Source organism: Chelmon rostratus, chromosome 15 (assembly GCF_017976325.1).
Source record: "Chelmon rostratus isolate fCheRos1 chromosome 15, fCheRos1.pri, whole genome shotgun sequence".
NCBI classification, from domain to species: domain Eukaryota; kingdom Metazoa; phylum Chordata; class Actinopteri; order Chaetodontiformes; family Chaetodontidae; genus Chelmon; species Chelmon rostratus.
This window is the reverse complement of record NC_055672.1, coordinates 10082447-10101293: the sequence shown is the minus strand read 5'-3', so window position 1 is coordinate 10101293 and position 18847 is coordinate 10082447. Positions and strand designations below refer to the sequence as shown.

Below are 18847 nucleotides of genomic sequence, written 5' to 3'. Positions count from 1 at the left end.
GGGAGGATCGGGGTGGGGGGCTTCATGATGTCGGTTGGCGCTATGCAGGATAGAGGACAGGAGAAGCCAAGAAGCCAAGAGCCTGGAACCTGACCTCACCAGAAAAACATTTGCATTTTGGGGAGCGTGTGTGCGTGTGTGCATGCGTGTGCATACACCCTGTGGACTTGGTGGTTGTTACGGACCATGAAAAGCAACTGACATAGTTTACCTCTCTGTGGCATGAGACTCCTTCTTTGATTCTATCCTACTTGCTTTCTGGAAGCAGCTTCCTTTCTCAAACACTTTTACCTCAGTCAAGTGGGAATGTTGCTATGACAGAGCTGGGATTACGACTTTGCTTTATGCCCTACGGAAAACTGTTGCTGATTCTTATTTATTGGAATACCTTATCCTCTTAATGGTAAGGGCCGAGACCTTAAGTCTTTTAGAGGAAGTCACATGATTTCCTGTCATCTTGCAAAATCCCAGTTGACCGTCTGAGAGTTGCGGCACAGAGTGACAGTTTATTTAATGTAGAAACAGCCATTAAAATATTGCATTTTTTAAAAGCCAGTAATAACTAAACTTGTCTGCTTGAATTGCAAGTATTCATGGACATCGATAAACGACCTTGTGTCTCCCCGCTGCTTCTCAACATTTAGTTTTCCATGCATGTAGATATGGAAAGCCTCCTTGTCCTTGGCCTGCTGAAACTAGGGCTTTGTGCTTGCTTTGGCCAAGGCCCTCTCCCTCCCTGCCTGACGACTGGCTGGGCCTGTGTTTACGTAACCATATATATCTGAGAGGAAACTCGTGAAACGTTAATCTCTCTACTTTTTAACCCTGATGAATTTCTACATTTTCCAGCTGTGCGGCATGGCATATTTATGCTCAGGCTCTATCACTGAAAACAGCTCTGTCATTGTAAATGAATCACTATCCAAGACTAAAGAATGTGTGTGTTTGTGTGTGTGTGTGTGTGTGTGTGTGTGTGCACGCGCACACACTTCAGGCTACGAAACTGTACAAATACAAACGCAGCCATGAAAAGCTGCAGCAGTACTATACCTTCGTGGATAGAAATTTTCAAGCTCCTTTTTCTCTGCAACCAAATCAGTGCATGCCGGCTTGTCACTTGTCACATTGCTGTGGTCTAAGCGTCCCTCACTCATCGCGTTGATGAGACAATGTCTCATGTCATATCCTCTGTTGACTGGTCACACCTGCATCGTGGCCTCAGCGGAGGATAATACTTTCCCCTATTCTGCTTCCTCTCTCCCCTTCTTGTAACTCTGACCTGCATCGTCGCGGGAACCGCTCGGGGTATTCAGGTTTATGAGCAGCTGGCTTTGTGAGCAGTTTGTTTTTCTTATTCTACCACTCTGTATGGTTGAGGACTGACACGTGGTGAGTCATCTCGCCAGCCCATCCACGAGCACAAAGGAAGAGCCCGTCTTTCAACAGCTCCTTCAAACAGACAGCCCCACCAATTTACCAAAGGGAATGTCTCTGAAAGCCTTTGAGAACGAGGTTTTGGCTCATGTTTGTTTTACAAAGACATTTGCTAAGCTTGCATGTCCATTTGTTGCTTTATTTTGATGGCTTAGACATTGTACATAGTCTTTTGGCCTCAGTATATATAAGAAGCGTATAATCTTGTAAGCATTGGGTGTAACTTAAAACATTATAATTGGTCCAAACTATATCCTGTACCTTGTGCGCACCTCTTCCACATCGTTTCCCTCCTTCTCCAACTCTGGGAGTCACCTTGGAGTGTAACTGTCTGTACAGAATGGTAATGAGGAAGCTGATTTAAAACAAATAACCAATGTCTCCTCCTACTAAGCTCACACTAAGCCTCCTGTCAGTTTGGCATGTCTGAGTTGTCAGGACAGCCCAACACGCCCCGGGACTATGTCCGCATTACATTAAACACAATCGCTTGACCCTAGCTGGCCCTATCCCCTGTACCACATCTACTCAAGCTGCTACAACAAGGTCCGACCCCCTCCTCGTGTTCCCACCATGTAGGGGAACAGGGGAGAACAATCCCATTACATTACAACAGGCCCAGAGCTGATCTAATGGAGACAACATTAAAACCATGTCGCGTCCAGTCACTTACTTGATGGATCCTGGGAGAGAGGGATGAAGAGCAGGAGAGATGGCGAGGAGAAGGAGTGTCAGGGAGAAGGGGGATGGAATAGGAGACTGTGGGGTTAGAGGTGGTGTCGATATGACAGCGCGGATGCGGCGACTGGAAAGCTTGTGATGGTACCCTGGTGCCCTTGAGCAAACTGTCATTCAAACCACTTTAATTAATTTCTCCACTTTGTCTTCCTCCCCGCCTCCCTGTCATCACACGCAAGCATGCTACATACAGGAGGCAGTGATATAATAGAAAGTACATGTCAACAACTTTGGACTCGATAAAAAGAGGATTTTGTAATGGAAATTTGTGGCCTTGGGTCTGTAATAGCCAAGATCTGCCAACGCTGGCTTCCTAGTTGTCAGAACAGGCTGAAGCAGGCATGTTGGAAACCCACCATTTTGCAAAATGGGGCTTTGTATTGTTAGGGTGTATAATTAAGACCTCATTGTGACAGCCATTGAGAAAGCGCTAATGAGGGTTCTGATGTATTCCATATGAATATGAATATTGAATTTTTAATATTTTATGGCTTTCTAATTGCCTTGGTTGCTGTTAATGGCTTTGACTGTTGGATATTACCCAGACTGAGTGTGTGGCGTGCGTAAGTACCTTTAAGCTCCGAGCTGATAAAATAGCCACATTCTCAAGCCGAATTCTTCGCACTACGATTGTCTTGTATGTATCTTTGGGCCAGATACATATCTTGACTAAAGGCATGTCTGTGACTGTGAATACATTCAAACCACTCTTGTACTCCCTTACCAAGATGAATGTATATATAATTACAAAGTATATCACACACACTACCTTGATATAGAGTTTAATGGCCGTATCGTTTCTTTGTGGAGCATGTCTGCTGGCCTTAATCTTCCCCACAGCTGACATCTTAATAACTCAGCCCTTGCCATCTATTTCCACGGGAGACATCCGGATGTTGGGGAAGGATTAGTTTAATGAATTTGACAATTAGTAACAGAAGTTAATGACTGCATGGGGCTAAGTACCCTGATGGACATGGCTGGGGGGACTGAGGGCTTCCATTGCTCTGGGCAATAGATCCTCATTAATAGCTTTTCTGCCTGCTGGAGAGGACAGGGGAAGCCAGGCCAGGCCTTTGTTTAGACTGCCTCTGAAGGGGCTGCTAGGGGGTTGCACTGTTGCACAACGCCACGCCAGAATTAGTCCTGCTCTGGGCGTGAGTTAATGCAGGGCCTCGGGTCCTGGACCAGGTGAAGCTTCCTTTAATGAGCTAGGGTCATTAAACGTTGAAAAAAGAAAAGTGACATGGAATTGGGGCGGGCAGGGAGCTCTTTCTTTGGTTCTTGTGCCAACAGTCGTGAGGAAAGAAAAGTGGCCCGTGGGTCACAACAGTCCCGATGACCTCTGCCTTGATTTATCGTTATGTTAGCTTCTTACCCGGATTCCACCTTTAATGCAGTCAAAACATCGTTTAGCCAGATAGCTCTCATAAAGATTTTATTATTATTTATTATTATACTTTGCTTCATGAGCTACCTTGTCGATTTGTCAGGTATTCCCACTATAAACCATTTTGATAAATTTTTCAGCTACCATAAAATCAAAGTTTGTATTTTTTATGGCATCATGAATACACATGAAACAATTCCCACAAAGTCCATCAATTCAGATTTCTACATACATATACCACTTCTTCACAATAATTCATCCTACCTTTCCCACAGCAGATGAGAAAGTATGTCTAGAATTTGTAAAATTGCGTCCAGAGCAGCATTAGCTGCCCCCTCATTCCTGCCTGTCTCCTGGTGATAGCTATAATAGCGACAAAAACATAACCACATCCAAAAATAATCATTTTCCGAGGCTGTTTGCCAAAAGGTCTACTAGCTGGAGACTCCATTGAAAACAAGGAGATGTGTGAGAAATTTGTCTTGTGTTATCATTAGTGGCGAGTATGCCCGGACCGCATGATGTAATGTAATGAGAGCCAGTGAAAAGAGGAGCCATTTAATTGGCCGAGGCTGAGTGGAACCTCGGAGGCGCGAGTACCTACAGCAGTGAGAGCGGGTGAGACAGAGGGAGACAGAGAGACAGAAACACAAGACGACGACGCTGGTTGCTGTTGCTCTGATGCTCTTTTATTCTGTAAGGCTGAGTGTGGTCCTGCCAAATTTCAAGCCAAGGGACCAAATTGGTGTTGATGTCGCGCACTCCTTCAACACTCTCATCTCTTTTCCACTTTCTTTCTGTCTCTCCTTAGCCCACTCTTTGCCTCCTAATATGCCTCTTTAGGAAATGACAGTTGTATTTAGGGAAAAGGTTATCATTGTATTAGAATAGAGTGCTGGCCCTGAGGCTTACCTAGAATTACATGACACTGCCTGCAGCCCCCTTCGCTCTGTGCTGGGCTGAAATGTTATCAGTCTGACTTAATTACTGTCACTGGGCAGTGGAATTGACTGTAATGTATATTCCAGCGTTGGACACGTTGGAGAGGTATTAAAACTTGAGTACGGAATCCCAAGTTAAGATCTTTCGGTGTTTAACTTCAGGTCAAAGAGTTAAATTCGAGCCCTGCGTTTGTCTGTATACAGTGTTTATCTTCAGCTTTATACCTCACATCCTTTGCTGCACCATAAGCACACACACACACACACACACACACACACACACACACACACACACAGAGAGCACATCCTTTATCTGATTAGCTGGCACGCCTACATGGAGCTGTGTGTGTGTGTGTGTGTGTGTGTGTGTGTGTGTGTGTGTGTGTGTGTGTGTGTGTGTGTGTGCAAGAAGCACAGTGCGTCGCAGCGTCAGGCCCCAGGCAGGGCATGGATTTCATTTAGGAAAGTATCAAAGGTTTACACGCTGTTCGCTTTAATCAGCATGTTTATCAGGCAGAGAAAAATTGCAGGAAGGGACCACAGGGAGAAGGAGGGGTGGGGGGTTATCTTAAGGACCAGTAGCCAGGGAAATTGATAATGGCTACAAGGTAATTTACTGGAGACTTGTGCATCCCTCCACTGCTTCTACCCTTGCCTCTCATTCTAATTACAGCCCATGTAATGTTCTAATGAATCTGCAGGTGTGTGTCTGTAGGGGAGGGGCATGAAGGCAGGGAAGGGGGTTGTGCAGGCATGTCTGTGGCTGTGTGTGTGTGTGTGTGTGTGTGTGTGTCTGTGCGAGCATGCACCACTGTTTGTTTGTGTGTGTGCCACTGCGGATCAAGCCTGTTTTTTCGCGAGAGGAGACTGAACGCATCTCAAGGCTGTGTCAGTATCTCTCGAGTGCATAGTTGTCTCACTGTTTCTGAAATATGAATATGATATGAAAAGCAATTAGATTAGCCCTTAGCAATATTAAAGATACATGCCACTCAAAGACACAATGCTCCACGATGCTTCAAGTTGTCACTGCGGTTCCGTCTTCCAGCTGGGTGTGCAGAGGATGGAAGCTGCGGCCAGACACGCTCATCTCCCGCTCACACTAGACTGCTGATAAGGTCCAGGAGCTGCCTCCAGTTGTGCCTCCAGACACACACTCACATGTACACAAGCCTCCAGGGGATATAGGCTGGACCATAAAGGCCTTGATAGAACCCGAGTGTAAACATCCCACAGGATTGCGGTCCAACGAAGGGAAAGAGCCGTCAGGAATGGGCTTTCTTTGTCTGTTTTCGTCTCTCTGTGTGTATATGTTTACATGTGTTCTTGTGGTTTTGTTCAGATAACACTTTGGGATACAATTGTAAGTTGAGCAAGGAGTATTTGGCCCCATGGGACGGTGACATCATGTTGCTGCTACAATGCACGTTGCACATGCTGTATAATGGAAAAGGCAAGAAATCTTTGTGGTTTCCTCCCTCTTTTCCTCCCCACAGGAAAAGGAGAGTGTCGAGGCGGTGTCTGTAGGGGCCATTCTCTCCGATTACCAGAGGGTCCGCGTGGAAAATGTGTAAGTCAAACACATGCGCACACTCATGATGGAGAACACACTTTCTGACTGAAGTGCGCACACACGCAGTCACTGCGTTTAGGCCTCTGAACTGGAATGACGCACACTCTGTGGTCCACTGAAGGAAAAGAGTACATCCTCTGTAGTCTTTACCTCACTGTGTGTTCCAAACTTGGACTCAGTTTTGTTTAAATACACACACACACACACACACACACACACACACGCATACACTGAGCTTTGTTTATGCCACTTTATTTAGACTAACTTTGATTTTATGGGACGGCTCTGTTTTTATGGGGCATGATTTTAAGAAAAGGAATGAAACTGATAGTTTCATAATTGTCATGTGATTTTTGTTCATATAAAAAAATGTGCTCTCCCGTTCTTGGTGAAACACAACAGTCTTATTTGCAGAAAGATGAGATGGTTTCCTTGTGACACAGACACCCATATGTCTTTCTTATTCTTGTTCTTGTTGTGCTCTTTCCCTCTTTGTTTTTCTTTGCCTTCCGTCCTCTCTCTTTGTTCTCTCTTGTTCTAAACTTACACAGACTGGACACGTTGCAACACAAAAGCTGTCTTCTTATTAACAAAACCTGCCGCCAGTCAACTATTGTTTCCCCTCGTTCCCACTAGATGCATACACATAAACATCTCAGGCATTTCTCGAGCAGCAGACGTTTGTGTGCAGACGTTTTGGCTCCGGTTACCTGCTGTGGATGCGTGTGTTTCGCACGAGTTTATGCGACACAGCTTAAGATGGAGCTTTCGTGTTTGTCTTGTCTTTAAATAAAGCCACTGGCAGTGGTGGCAGGTGGGAGCATGTCCTATCAGGGTGGCAGCCTTCCCACAAATGGAGAAGGTGCCCATCCCGGTTGGCTTTGAAGTTGTTCTGAAGCTGGCAAATATTCAATATTAACCACTTTGCATCTCCTTCCCTTTCTACAACCTACTGCTCTCCCTCTTGTCTTTCACCTGTTCCCCAGATGTTTGCGGCTAGGTTTGCAGCCTCTGGCCTACCTGTGGCGCCAAGAACAAGAGTCCCTGCTCTCTCAGATGATATCATCTGACCTCCATGCTATCCTCATCAAAGTTGCCGCCTTCGGTGAGTTTGCGTCTCACTCTTTTGTGTCTCAGGCGGCTGCTGAACAGTCTCATGTCCCCTCCCTTCTGGTCACACTTTTTACTCTTTTCACTTTTTCCGGAGGTGCCATGTTGGTTAAGTGGTGTTTGGCATGGGGATGCAAGGGACAGAATTTGGATAAGTGAGGGATAGGAGGAGGAGAAAGGGAGGTGTAACCAGAGAGAAAAAGAGAGACAAGCAGAGTAATGCCCTAATCATCAATCTGTGGCTTAGCTGCGGTGTTGAGACTTGTGCCAGCGGCGAAGGTATTGAAGCAGAGAACAATATGAAAAGATAAGAAGCACAGAGGGAGGAGGTGTGAGGGAAGTGCGCGGTGGTATTGGGTGGGTGGGTGCAGGGAGGAGGGAGGGTTGGCAGTTGAGGAATAATCACAGGTGATTGCCCCGCACATTAATGCAACCTGTCAATAAGCGGCACATGTCCCCATTGTGCGAGAGCAACACTGCATTCTCTGCTTATGCATAGCTCAGAATACGCGGTCCGTGAAGCGAAGATTAAAATCTCTCATTTACGGGTTTCAACTGCTTCAGCACTGAGGGAAGAGGTTAATGTAGTGTCACCTGCTCTCTACCTGCCTGTTTTGGAGCCGGAGGACAAGTAGATCAGATTACTGAATAACAGGAGAGAGTAAAAAAAAAAAAAAAAAAGAAAGTTTTCTTTTTCTTTTCTCGGGTACGTGACGTTTAGATCCCTACCTGTATCTACTTGACAGTGCAGCCGGATCCCTTTTGACGGTGCCAGTGATAAATGATAATTACGGCTACAAATGGTTCTTTTTACTCTCAAACTACTCACGGCTATAGATCATCACGTAGACACTGTTTACGTGCTGTTAAGTGCTTGTTGTCACCTTTGGTTGCGATCAGTCGAAAAGGGGTCCACGGCTGACTGATGACCCGCAGAGCTGAGCGCCGCGTTCGAGATATTCTGCATATCTTTCAGCGCTGCTTAAATAACCTCTCATGGAATGCACTTGTCAAGCCATTTATCTTTGGTACTTTATTTGCTGGACCCATTTCTCATTTTTAATGGTCTCGTGATAAAAGACTTTTTGGTAATAAATAAGAAAACTTGTCAGATGCCCGTCAGAGGAGACATGATGTCAGAATCCACTTTTTTTTTCTCCTTTTATTCTTATTTCCATTACACGTGTAACCGGATAAGATCGACATTTAATGTTAATTGATCAGGCATAATTCTTAAAGTTACCCTTCTGAAATAACACACAAAGAGAAAAACCACACCTTTGAAGCACTCAGTCATCTCAGTAACCCAGCTACCTCCACCAAGCTTTCTACTCTAAACACAACTTCGTCTAAAAGCAAATTCTCAACATTTTTTTGCAAGATTATACTTAGAAAGGAAAATCTCCTCCGGGTGCCTTTTGAGTGTGTGTCTTGGCCTCCCTCTGTAGGTGTTTGCGTGAGCGTGTGTGTGTGTGCATGTGTGTTTTGGCTACAGGTAAAAAAGAAAGATCTTATCAGCCCTGACTCCTCACCTGTCCTGAGGCAGCGGTAATTAGAAAGGAGAGAATTGAATAGGGGTGCAAGCGCCCAAGGCATTTTAGGCAGCACTCATATAATTGCAGCTTTGGTGGGAGCAGGTCTGAGCAGTGAGGTGTGCTGTTTAGGGGAGATTGGGTGACAGAAGGGCGTACCTGGTGGCCTTTGGTGTTTGCATGTGTGTGTGTGTGAGCAAGTGAGAGATTTGGAGGGATTTACTCGTGCAGACCTCAGGAGGAGAAAAAAAGCAACTCTCACAGGGCAAAGGTTAGGTCTGCATCTGAACTCACAGCCAATATGGCTTATGATATCCTGTGGTAGTATAAAATGGGTTTTGGTGGGCTCTGAATAGTGAGGAGTCGTTCAAGATTAATATTCCTTCATTAAGCACTCAGAAAGACAGGTGGAAATTAGCAGTGAATGGATAAAGGAAAAAAAAGACTTTCTTTCTTAAGGGAGGATATATTCCTTGATGACAAATCCCTGCAGTGAAAAGACAGCTGTCCAAATGCAGGATGATCCTCTAAGTGAATTCTCTAGAAGTGTTCATTTGCGTGCTGTTGGCAGCCTAAAACCACAAAAGAGAGAAAGAGGATTTTAGTCTTTGAAGATGCCAAATTGCATGTAGTGAAGTAAGTTCAACTATCTGAGCCTAAGCCTATGAATGTCACAAAATGCTTCCAATTACCAAAAAAAAAAGGGAAATGCAGATTTTTGTTGGGAAACTGTCTCTTTGCAATGCAATATATCTTGAGCTAAGCATGCTAATTGGGAATTCCAAAAAGCGATTAAATATTCATGTAATTAGTTAATTGATTGATTAGCGCAGGTGTGTGTGAGGCCACAGGTTCAGCAGTTAATTGGTCCTCAGCTCCAGAGATAATTGGCATGTGTAAAATCAAGGTCTATCCGCCGGAAAACCTTTTATCACTGCATGATCTTTTACCCTTCACACGAGCATAGCCTTTGTGCTACGAAGAGAGGAATTTATGTCACAAATTTGCTTTCACTGATCACCTCACCCACTTGAGAACATTGAATATAATTTGATATATATGAGATAAAGACTGTGCTCACAATGGAGAAACAGGAAGCAGAGGATACCTGGTATTTTGGCTTGAAAATGACTTAAAAAATTAATGATTAATCCAAATAATGGCAGATGAATTTGATTTATTGAGTAATCATTTCAGCTTTAGTGTCAATAAATCTGTTAATTCAAGGTTAATTTATTGTAATGCTACAAAATTCTAGTTAGTAAAAAAAAAACCCCTCTGATTTTGTGTATTTTTTCCCGTGCTTTTACTTTTTTTTTTAATTTTGGGGGGCGTTTGTTAGACGTCATATGGTAGAGGGATGACAGGAGAGGAGGGAACAGAGTGATGGGGAGAGGATGCAGGCTACGATTACACCCTGAGCACCTTAAACCGCTCATTACTCTTCCCCTTCCTTTTTAATCAAAGTGAATAACGTCCAGATTGCTCACAATTTGCTAACTCACAACAAGAAAACTGCCAGTTCAATCAAATTGATGTTTCTGAACAGTTTGTAAAGGGGTCAAGGTTCAGCTGAAGCAGACTGAAGCAGCATCAGTTTCTTTTCTTTAAACCACCTGCCACATATTGCGCCTCCATGTGACTTCCCTAAAACAAAACCGAAAAGTGACATTCATTAATTTGCGCTGGCTCATTTTTTCTGGTTAAGTACTAAATGGTTGTAAGTCCTCCCAGTTTCTCCGTTTTGATTTGTTGGACTGCAAAGATTTCATCTTGATGGGATTGCTACACAATTCATACTGCCTATTATTCTGTTCACAGACGCTGAATTTCAGATAAGAGCCTGACAAATTTCACATATAACCTTAATCTTATCATCCTTTGTACGGTGCCGCCTCCCTCCCCTTCTTTCTTCTTTTCTGTTCTGTATTTCTCCCTCCCTCCCACTCTCTCTCCCTCTCTCTCTCTTGCGAAGATTAGGTGATAGTGAACAGCTATTTTATTGTATAGCGGGTCTTTGAGAGCATTGTTTAAAGGCTGATGCAGCTCACCTACTAGGGAGGAGATGCTGATTTCATCCATTTAAAGGCTAAAATGTTACACATCATGAATCCAATTTTCTCTGCCTTCTCTCTCTGAAGGCAGGGATTAAAGCCGAGCTGTCAGCTGGCACGCCAGATCTTAAGACAACCCGCGGATGTCTGCGATACTGCGCTCAGCTCAGCTCAGACAGTATCTCGAATCTCCCGGCTTTTAATTTAGCGTTAGGCTCAGTAAGCAAAATCACAAGCGGTTTCAATTAAATAGGTAACTCACTGGTGTGGGTTTAAATTAATCAACTTCTTCAAGGTAGGAAAAGGCCAATCATGATCATTAAGAAGAATTAGTGCAAAAGTGTGTTCTGGAAATAATTGCCATTGACTTCTATAAGAGTCGAAGTGAGAGCAGCATTTAAGCAGATTCAAAGGAGATTTAACTTAAGATTTCAGCTCTTCCGGTAACTTGCATTGTGTCTTCTAATGTTCTGAAGAATGAAGTTTTTACAGGGTTTTTTTTTTTTTTTTTCATATCTCAATATAGAAACTAACTCTAATGTCCAAATGGCTCTTGGCTTCCTGGTAAACTTTTTATTCTTGGCTAATTTCATCCCACTAAATGTCAACAAGGTTTTTAAAAAAATCCTCTTCCTCATTACTGAACTCCCTGGTTTTAAAGTTCACTGAATTTAATTGGAGTTTTATAGAGATAATACGAGGTAAAAAGCCCTTTTAAAGGAGAGCCATTCCTCTCAGTCTCTCTTAGGGAAGCTCCTCTCTCTCCAAAGTGCGGTCTTACTGTCTCTGGCGGCAGACTAATGGCAGCTTCTAGTGGGCTTATTTGGGTTTAATGTGGCATAATGAGGTTAGGTAATTGGGTTTAGGTCAAGTTGTAAAACAGGTTCAGAGGAGACAGAGATGTGAAGATCATGTAAATGAGTGGTGTTAGATTGCTGAAGGCTCACACCGGTGGCTACTCAAAGACTTCTCAAAGCATGCATTGTACAAGTGCGAGCTCGTTCCGCCGATCCTCGTTTCCAAATGGTTTCAGTAACCTTAAGTCAGTCAGGAACATCAATTAAGAAAACACTCATACAAGTGCTAAGTGGTCTAGGGAGGAATGTCTCCACATTAATGCCATCTTTGTATCATTTTATCACTCACTCCTGTCTTCCAAGATTTCCATCGTCCTCTTCCCTCCTTGTAAATATCAAATCATGTATCATATATTATTTAAGAGCGGCGAAGTTAATGAACATATTAAAAAACGCGGCATCCCCTCAGCAATTTGGAGCCAATTATTAAAATTTGTTAAAAGGCATGACTAATTAAAGAGGATATTTAAATGGGATTGAATTTTAATGCTTTTTTTTTTCTTCCCTCCCTATTACCTTTGTGGCAGGGTTAAGATGAGAGGATGTTGAGATTAGATATTCTCACACTAATTAAGACCACAGATCCCCTGGGAAGAGAATAAGGGCCTGCTCATTCTCTCCCTCCACACTCTCTCCTCCCTCCCTCCCTCCCTCCCTCCGCTGTGGCCCCTTCGTCTCTCCCCCGTAGTGCTGGACCACCGGGGCCCTGGAGGAGAGACACAGCTGGGATTAAGATGAACCCGGGATGGGATGCGACGTCCCTCCGCCACATCTCCTCTCCCTTTCCTCCTGCCTCCCATCCATTGCTCCCCATGGGGCCTGAAGATGACACGTTAACCTTTGAGGTTGTCAGGCCATGAGAGAGGAGAGATTCTCACATTGCGATTAACTTTGTTCCCTTAATTAAACACATGAATGTGCCGATGAACAGGACCTGGGAACGCCTTGTGACGCCTCGGAAGAGAGTGGCTATATTGGATTCTCTGAGAAATAATTATGGACAATTCAGCAACTTTTTTATTCTGACAGCGTTACTGTCACAACTGCACGTCAGTCTGTATAGGTCATCAGTAACTTGCTAATGATTTTGTCAATCAATTAATAGTCAGCCACAGAAAAGAGAAACAAAATGACAAGCCAGGTCCAGTGACCATTTAAATGTTATTGCTTAGTTCCAGTAACTTTGCCCTCATATGTTGAGATAGCAGCCAGGTGTTTTATGCTAAACAGGAGCATATGACTCCATGGTTTGGAATTTCCTAAAATTTAGCATTTTGCAATCACGTCCTGTTATGTTTCTGCTGTTCTATTCTTTGTCGAAAGCACCTGGTACTCGAGGCTTTTGTTAATTGTCGGAACGGTGAGGAATGTACAGTATTAAAGCACTGGCTCCACTTTCTTTGTGAAAGGAGTTGTTTACAGGGTGAGATGGAGTTCAGCGTGGTGCCATCAGGGACAGGAGTCTGAGAGACAAAATCGGGATTTAGGGTCACAAAGAAGTAAAACCCTTTGACGCTCCACAAGAAGAGCAAAGTGGTCACCGTTTAAGTGCACCCTTTTATTCCTGCTAATATGTACGTAATCCCGAAATAGGACTGATCAAAGTGCTAATCTTTGGGTGAAGCTGTGGTCTAGATTTGGATATCTTATTAAAAGGGCATGACAGGGGCTGTTTTTCGAGAAGTGTACTTGCTTGGTTGGTTTTACTTGTTTTTGTCTTGGGGGTGCGCGGCAGTGAGCTTGTGTCTTAGGAGTGTGGCACCACTGGGTATTCATACAAAGCTCTCCTCCAACCTTCTTTCCCCTCCTTCTTTTCTCTCCCATGCCTGTGAGTCACTTCCATGCACCATTTCAGGGGAAGGGGAGGGAAAAGGCAAATAAACAAGATCTCTTTCCAGAGTTTATATTCTCAAAGGGAACGAGATGAGGGGGCGGCGGGCGAGGGGGCGTGGGGGGTCTGTGGCCAGCAATTGAAAACTGTTGCCCTTACCCAGAGAGATCTGTGTACACTACTTCCAAAGTCAAACAAATAGATCCAGGGTGCAGGTTTACGTGTGTGTTTGTGCGACTGCCCGTAACCCTCCCTGCCTGTCATCTTCAATCACTGTTCTCTGTTCCTGATCAGACCTCTCTCACTCTCTCCCTCTCTCTCTCTCTCTTTCCATATGTGTGTCTGTGTGAAATGGTATTTGTGTGTGTGTGTGTTTCTGCCTTTGTTTGTCGCTGTGTGTACGTTCATATGTCCCAATGTGTGTTTCCCACGTGGGTGCCAGGCCTGGATCCAGAGAAGCACTTAGGAAAACCTCTGGCTGACATGGAGCCCTATCTGAAACAGGTCGTCCACTGGTAGATACTCTGCCACCTTGTTTACTCTCTTCACTGCAGTATTTCCATGTATTTGTACGTGTGCATCATTTGCTCAAAGTCAGGCTATGTGATGTTCATGTATCCTGCAGTGAAATATATTTTTCTTTCACTTTCGCTTTTAGTTTGAAAGAATGATTGTGTTCTCAGTGCTCCCCCAGTTACACCAATCAAATTCGTGTACCATTTTTTTTATCACAGTGTTAAAATTGTTTTTGAAATTTCTCTTTTATACCGGTGTCAAAAATAATACACCTGAACACATCTAAATTGAACATGGAGACACTCTAGTAACAGAAAAAGTGTTTCTAGATAATAAGTTGAAATTTTAGGTGATATTATGGAAATTGAGTGAAAAAGTGTCCACATAAAATATAGGAGTTTCAAAGTATTTAAATAGGGTGTTTTCTTTTCACTGATTAGCTCTCTCAGAAGTATGGAGTTCATGTTTGTGGAGAAGGAGGTGAATATGAAACCTTCACCCTTGATTGCCCCCTCTTCAAAAAGAAGATAGTTATGTGAGTAAAGCAAGGTAAACTTAGAAGGATTTGTCACGACTACAAAAGTTTTTTTCTGAAAGTTTTATTTTGTTGCGCTTGTGCAGTGATGCAGCGGAGACAGTGATCCACTCAGCAGATGCCTTCGCTCCAGTTGGCTACCTGCGCTTCACCGAGATGCACACAGAGAGCAAAGACAGCGTGAGTCGAACTTCTGATGGAATCCACGAGTGTAACTTGTTTTACAAATAAGATCAGCGCTGTTTGATGCTGAATCAATCATTTTCGCAACAAAAGTTTGAGTCGCCGCAAGGTCGATTACTATAAAACCACTCTGAGGGCAAAACAAATACAAGAACAAAACCTTTTGGTGTCTGATAACTTTGTCGAGCAGAAGAGAAACACGGCACTGCGGGGCAGGGTTCAGACCAACCTCCAGAGGGCCTCCCTCTCTCTCGCTCTCCCACTCTCACCCACACTCTCGCTCTCGGTCTCTCCCTTCATCCCTCGCTCTCTCCTCTAGCCCCACATGGCCTACTTTGACGTCTGCAATATTCACTGCAGCCTGAAACTAGGCCCAGCTTAATAAACATGTCTGCTCACATTAAGGCGCTTTGCATTCAGGTAGCTGGCTAAGCGGACACGGTCGGGGGTTGCGGGGAGGCATTTGGAGTTGGCTTTTGGTATGTTAGAAGGAGCTGAATGGGGCTTCGCTAACGAGAAGGGTGACACTTTGAAACAGTTTATTTCCCCTGGAAGAACAGACAACTTTGTAATCCTTAAACTATTGGCAAAAGTCTATGACGGAGACACTGACCTCTTTTTATGTGTACTTTTAATTACTCTGGTTCAAATGTCTGGTTCAATAAGACACCTACCGGCTGATGAGCGTTCCTGGCGACAGGACGTGCTGCTTGCATGCCGTTATATGTGTTGCAGCGAGTGAAGAGTATAAGGGTCACACCGAGGGATGCTTCTCGCCTGTAGCTCGACATACTGTATCTCTGGGGGAAAGTAGGTGTGTTTCTTTGCACATCACACGATAGCGTGTGCATTTAATTTGGTACTTGCTTGTGTGCAAGAGGGTGTGTTCGCGTTTGTAGATGTGTTTGTGTGTGTGTCTGTGTGCGTGTGTGTGTATCTGCATGTTGGGTGGGGGCTGGGACTGTTATGGACAGAAAACATACCCCCATCCCACAACCTCTGCGACCCTGCAGCCTCACTCCCTACAGCTATATATTTTTTCACTCCCCACACCACCGCTTCCACCCCCATCACACAACCACACACACACGCGCTCCCACAGCCCCTATAGCCCCCCCTAGGTTGCTGGGGGAAGAGCAGGGAGATCCAGGGCCTGCGAGGGGAGGGGAAGGGGGAGGCAACCAGGGGAGAACCTGCCCTGATTCAGCCTTCTGAAGCTCTTCTCGTCAGGGTGACAGATCTGCGGTGACACCAGCACTAGAGGAAACTGCACCGAGCTCAGGGGGTGGGGATGGACCACCATCATTTGCCCTCCGTTAATGCTAGTCAAGCTATTTTTCATGCTGGCCAGGAGAGAGGGGCTGAAGTATAATTAATTTGATTATCATATGGCCTAATGCAGTTGACAGCAGATGAGGGGGGTGAATGAGTGTTGGGTAGGGTGAGGGGGGGCAGTTGAGGAAATATGAAAAATGCATTCAAATGTGTGACGCCCCAGCAGAATTTGGCAGGTAATATGTATGCCTTCGAGAATGGTAATGATTTGTTATTTAAAGAAGTAGCAAAGAGTGTAGAGGCAAAGTGTAAGTAAACAGAAGGAAAAAAAAAAATGAAATCCAAAACATGTCTCACCCATCCAGTCATGAGTTTTGACTGACAGCCAGCATGATTGAATCTACAGTATCAGAAAACACCACTCACTGTTCGCCTGAACCGCGAATATGTTAGCATGTTGTTTCATATTCATTCACCTTGAAGTTATGTGTGTCTGGGCCCTTGTCATGAAAGACTGACACACACACGGCCCGCTTAGTGGGGTATTTGAAAAGGCTGGCTAATTATACAGCATTTTGTCTGTCTTTGCAAAAGGCTCAGCACTCTTTGGTGGGCGTTTGGCCTGATGTATTCCCTGTGGTGCTTTATTGCAGGATGTGGTGGCGAGAGCTTTGCCCCATGGTAGTTGTCCTTGCCAGAACGCCATTGACAAGATGACTGAGGAGGTGGAATATGCTGATCAAGCTGAAGACAACCAGCAAGAATTTACATCAAATTGTGACCTTAGTTGTCAGCGGGGCCACGGTGAGATTCATTTATGGTGAAACATGCACGTGCAGACATGCATGCCTGAGTGTGTACTTATATGTGTGTTTGTGTGTGTGTGTGTGTCAGATGATATCTGTGTGTTGTGTGTGCTCCCTGTATCTGTGTCACGCGGCCAGCATCATGATGCTAGTATTTTTGAGTGATTGTTTGACAAGAGCTGTCGTTTCAGCAGTGTGTTTGTGACAGTCTGTGAATTCATTTCCCCTTTGACACAAACCACCTATGCATGAATTACCTCTCACACAGCATGTGCCCTGGTTATAAATGAAGCAATAAACAAGACCTGTTTTATATGTTCTAGAAGTCTTGATCAAGCTTTGGACCGATCATTTGTAAGGCTGACTGCACAAACTAATCCAAGCCTCATAACCCTCTTCCTCTACATGTCATTGTATCAAAGATCTCCCTCCATCCTGCTCACCGAGAAGCTCCAGAGGCTATCAGTGGATCTCCGGCATCAACGGCCTTCACAGCCAAGAACCCGGGATCCAGGGCCAGACACGGGCAGCTTTCACGCAGCTGCAAAGTAAGGGAAAGTACAACATAGAGAAAGTATTGAGCGGGGGAGCGAACACTTTAGAAGAGGTCGGTACCAGAGCGGTGGACATGCTTTTAAATATCTCCGCGCTCAGGAAAAACACGAAGGTCTACTAGAAAATTCTTTTTTTCCTCTGTGAGATTGCCGAAACAAAAGGCACACTGAACGACACTCACAAGTAAACTAACCTTTAATAAGTCATGTTTTCTTCCATCAAATAAAGATTGTGTCTTTGATATGATCAAGGGAAGATGATACAGAATTCCTTTGTCCAGGGGTGATTACAGCAGCTCAGTAGAACAGATTCTATGGGCCTCACTCTACTGTACTCCCTACTGAAGCCCCAAAACTTCAATGGAGAGAAACATATGGGGAAAACTTCTTTGTCCCTTGGGTGTCTTTCTCTCTCCTTGCTGTGTTTGCTGAAGACACACGAGGAGGTGTGGCAGGGCTTGAGAAGTCCTTATTCAGAAGTGCTTGTCAACCCAGCAGGCAAAACCCTGTGTGACAGAGACTCCGTCCGTCACAAAGAATGCTATAGCGAGTCGGCCACCAAACAAGGACAAGCACTTCAAATTAACCAAGCCTCTTTTAAAACACACACACACACGCACACACACACGCAGTGCAGACATGTTGGGTGGGTTATCGTTTTTGCCCTGCAGAAGTTTAAAAGTGTACGCTTTTACAGTGTATCAGAGTCTTTTTTCTCCCTCTTTCTCTTTTTTGATGGAGAAAGAGGAGCGAAAGATGAAAAGCATATTTAATGTTTATCGTGGTGCTCGGCTGAACAGCCTTCACAGTGCCGAGACAATATTAAACAAGTTAATATTTAATGAACAACCTCTTTGTATGAGGGCGAAGTAGTCTGAGACGCTAGTGTTGGCAAAGGAAAAACAAACTTGAAGCTCTTTCAAATGATTGTAGGGAGAGAGGCTTTGCTTTGAGCCCTTGTGCCTGCGTTTGCATCCAAAGCCTGCGATGTGCACACATACCGTCTCAGACCACACTTTATAGGAGGGGACAAACACCATTACCACTTTAAAGTAGTTTCAGTAGATTTCAATGTTACAAAAAACTTTGAAACTATCCTCCTCTTAACTACAATGACAAAAGCATTCAAGTGACTGTTCGAACAGACTATTGTTAGTTGTAGCACAGCTGTAAGCCTGACTCTTTGACACAGGGAAATGCCTGTACGCTGACTTCGACGCCATGTGTATTTGTTCACTGGCAAGCTTGCCTGCTGCAGTGGTACAACATACAACTCGCAATTTCCTCAAAATGAAAGGAAAACAGACAAGAAAAAAAGTATAGAATGAGAATAAGTTTATAGATGTAATCTGAAAAGTACCAACTGCATAAGCTGAGCCAAATGTAGCACTTCTTTTTGGTCACAAACCTACAATTATGCTTGTATAAACGGGGCAAATTTGGATTTTATTTGGAGTATGTTGCTTTTTTTTATTTGGACTGTACTTCCAGTTTTCTTGCATGTGGAACATAACAACA

The 18847-nt window shown here is 44.3% G+C and overlaps 1 protein-coding gene across 10 annotated transcripts in view; it reads left to right on the top strand.

Annotated features, from left to right (window-relative positions):
- The window catches only part of dph6 (diphthamine biosynthesis 6), a 56267-nt gene that overhangs the window by 8623 nt on the left and 28797 nt on the right, over positions 1–18847 (top strand). For all 10 annotated transcript variants that reach the window (XR_006007438.1, XM_041953794.1, XM_041953793.1 and 7 more), the window contains exons 4-10: positions 6000–6073; positions 7063–7181; positions 13903–13964; positions 14417–14511; positions 14598–14691; positions 16623–16773; positions 17198–17323. Coding sequence is in view for 9 of the 10 variants with exons in the window: in XM_041953794.1 (XP_041809728.1) it covers positions 6000–6073; positions 7063–7181; positions 13903–13964; positions 14417–14511; positions 14598–14691; positions 16623–16773; positions 17198–17323 (721 nt within the window). In the remaining variant the exon portion in view is untranslated. The remainder of the gene's footprint in view (positions 1–5999; positions 6074–7062; positions 7182–13902; positions 13965–14416; positions 14512–14597; positions 14692–16622; positions 16774–17197; positions 17324–18847) is intronic.